Source organism: Capsicum annuum, unplaced genomic scaffold, assembly GCF_002878395.1.
Source record: "Capsicum annuum cultivar UCD-10X-F1 unplaced genomic scaffold, UCD10Xv1.1 ctg74518, whole genome shotgun sequence".
Lineage (NCBI taxonomy): Eukaryota > Viridiplantae > Streptophyta > Magnoliopsida > Solanales > Solanaceae > Capsicum > Capsicum annuum.
Genome location: NW_025884634.1, coordinates 1 through 2468, shown reverse-complemented (window position 1 = coordinate 2468; position 2468 = coordinate 1). Strand labels below are relative to the sequence as shown.

At 38.9% G+C, this 2468-nt stretch overlaps 1 protein-coding gene across 1 annotated transcript; it reads left to right on the top strand.

Annotated features, from left to right (window-relative positions):
• Positions 1 to 253: 253 nt before the first annotated feature.
• Positions 254 to 2075, top strand: LOC124894475 (the record flags this gene model as incomplete). The annotated part of the gene is made up of 3 exons (XM_047405141.1): positions 254 to 314; positions 1115 to 1273; positions 1392 to 2075. Coding segments are annotated over 3 exons (904 nt in total), but the record flags the coding sequence as incomplete, so codon positions are not given.
• Positions 2076 to 2468: the final 393 nt, after the last annotated feature.

Here is a 2468-nt window from a genome sequence, read left to right as displayed (position 1 = left end):
AATAAAATTCATCATCAATATGGTTTTTACTGAGTTTTATTACTCCTAGAGTACTAGTAGCTTAGTGAGTTTAACAGTGGCAAAGCCAAGAATTTCGCCTAAAGTGTCGAATATATATACACAGTATAATTTTCCGACATGCTACTGGAGTAAAGGGAGTTTTAACTTTGTTATATTGATGTCTAAGAAACTGTTACTGACATGCACTGGGAGTCAGAAGCTTTTTAAGCCTTCTGGAATGTAATGATTGCAGTTCAATGGATCCACTTTCTGAGCTTGTGGGGTTCATTTATTTTGATGCTATATGGTGGATGGTGAGACCTACTGTATTCATTCATATTTTTCTCTTAGACATATACAACTGTGCTTTCTGGATAAGGAAAAAAGAAGCATTATGGGCATAGTCTATTATTAAATAAAAATGGTAGTAAATGATTAGGCACCTTGAGGATTATTCCTTCCCAAAGTTTTTAATGGTTTTTAAGGGAAGAAACAATAGAAGGAGTTGTTAATGATAAATGGTTTGAACTTTTTAATGACTACTTCTTTCATAGGCTCAACGTCTTGCCATGACCTCCAGATGCACCGGTTAGTAGGTGTGAGACCATGGTGACCAAGGTGTTAAAAGAAGACGAGATAGACCTAGAGAAGTTGTCTCAAACGACCTATAATTTCTGGGAATTAATGCAGACTTGGTTAAAGATAGGACACGATGTAGTATCAAGACTCATATAGGCCATATCTACTAGTTGGAAATAGGTTTAACTTATTTTTGCTTGTATTTTTATTTGGTTTGATGATGACATGTGTTGAGCTTAAATGGAATAGTAAATTCTTATACCTCAACTTGTTTGAGACTGAAGCAAGTTGTTCTTCTTCCATAGGCACAACATTGGCCTTAGCTGCATGTTCCTTTGACTCCTTTGAACCTATCGTTCATGATAATCGTGTGTTTTCCAATCCACGGGTGTATTATTTCGTGCTTCTAATCCTTTAGTTTTGGTTTTAGTGTTTCATCGACACTAATTCCTCTATTGAACACGTTGTCTTTGTGTTCGATTTCATTGTTCATTTACTCCCTTCTTTGTATTTATTCATACTTCTGTTGAATCAGGGTACAAGCAAAGGACCAAATCAGAAGGTACCCGTACTTTCTTCTGCGACATTGAATCTTGCAGACTTTGCTTCAGTAGCTGGAGATAAACAAGAGGGCATTGAAATTTTCGTTCCTTTGGAAGTCTCTGTTGGCAGCTTCAAGAGTTGCCTTCACTCTGTGTAAGAGAAACTAAAAACACATGCTTTTTGCTTGCGTTCTTGTATTCCTGCAGCTACGTGAATATATTATCTAATGCGATTGTTTCCTAAAGATATGTTCATATATTTGTTGACAGCTAGTACTCAACCTTGTGGAATTGAGGAACACTCACGAAGCTTCAGAGACATTTTCGAAGTTTATCATTTCTGCTCCAGTATCTCCGAACCCTGGAAAGGCTTTGTTGACAGACAGAAATGAGGGTGGTTCTTTAAAAGCAGGTCTGCGAAAGGTTAAATTTTTGAAAGCATTATCTTTTAGGCGACACAAGAAGGCATATCATGCAGAGGAAGGCAGCAGCAGTGATGGAAGGAACTCAGTCAGAAGTGAGGATCCCGATTATGTTTATCCTGTGGATACAGATTCACATGATGAGGATTCGGTAGGAGAATCTGAGGAAGGAAAAGAGGATACAAGTGTTCAGAAGTCATTCATTTATGAAGCACTCGTCTATGCAAACCATGCTGGTGGATCATTTTGTTCAAATACAAGCGGCAGCAGCAGTGACAAGGATTTAGTCCACTACAGCCGTCATATTTCAGACACAAAGCACAAGTACCCTGAGGATAAAACTTCAGCAAATCAATCTGCAGAGCAGAGTTCAAAACGTAGTCTTATTTCCTGGAGGAAGAGGAAGTTGAGTTTCAAATATCCTAAAACCAAGGGGGAGCCATTGTTGAAGAAACATTATGGAGAGGACGGTGCAGACGATATAGGCTTTGATCGCCGACAACTTTGCTCATTTGACGAGTCTTCTTCTAGGGTACGTCTCCTTTTTTCTTGCCAAATAGTTTCGATTGCCTTGATCTTTCTTTTTCTTGAACCCCATACCCCTATAATAATGGTAGAGTCATGGGTGGCCCCAAAGCGGAATTGACCAGGGGCGGACCTACACATATCTTTTGGGGGCTCCGGCACCCACTAAAGTAGATGCGAAATAGGTATAATTACATAAAAAATATACGAAAATAAGTATAAATTATATAAAAGCACCCACTAAACAAGAAGTTGGTTAGGTGCACTGCCATGTTGAGGTGACTTTTTATTTTTTTCTGTAGTAAGCACCCACACTTCTTAAATCATGGGTCCGCCAATGGAATTGACCAGTGGTGCTTGGTTGAAGCTCCAGTAGGTAGCCACTCCCTTCTTAGAGAAC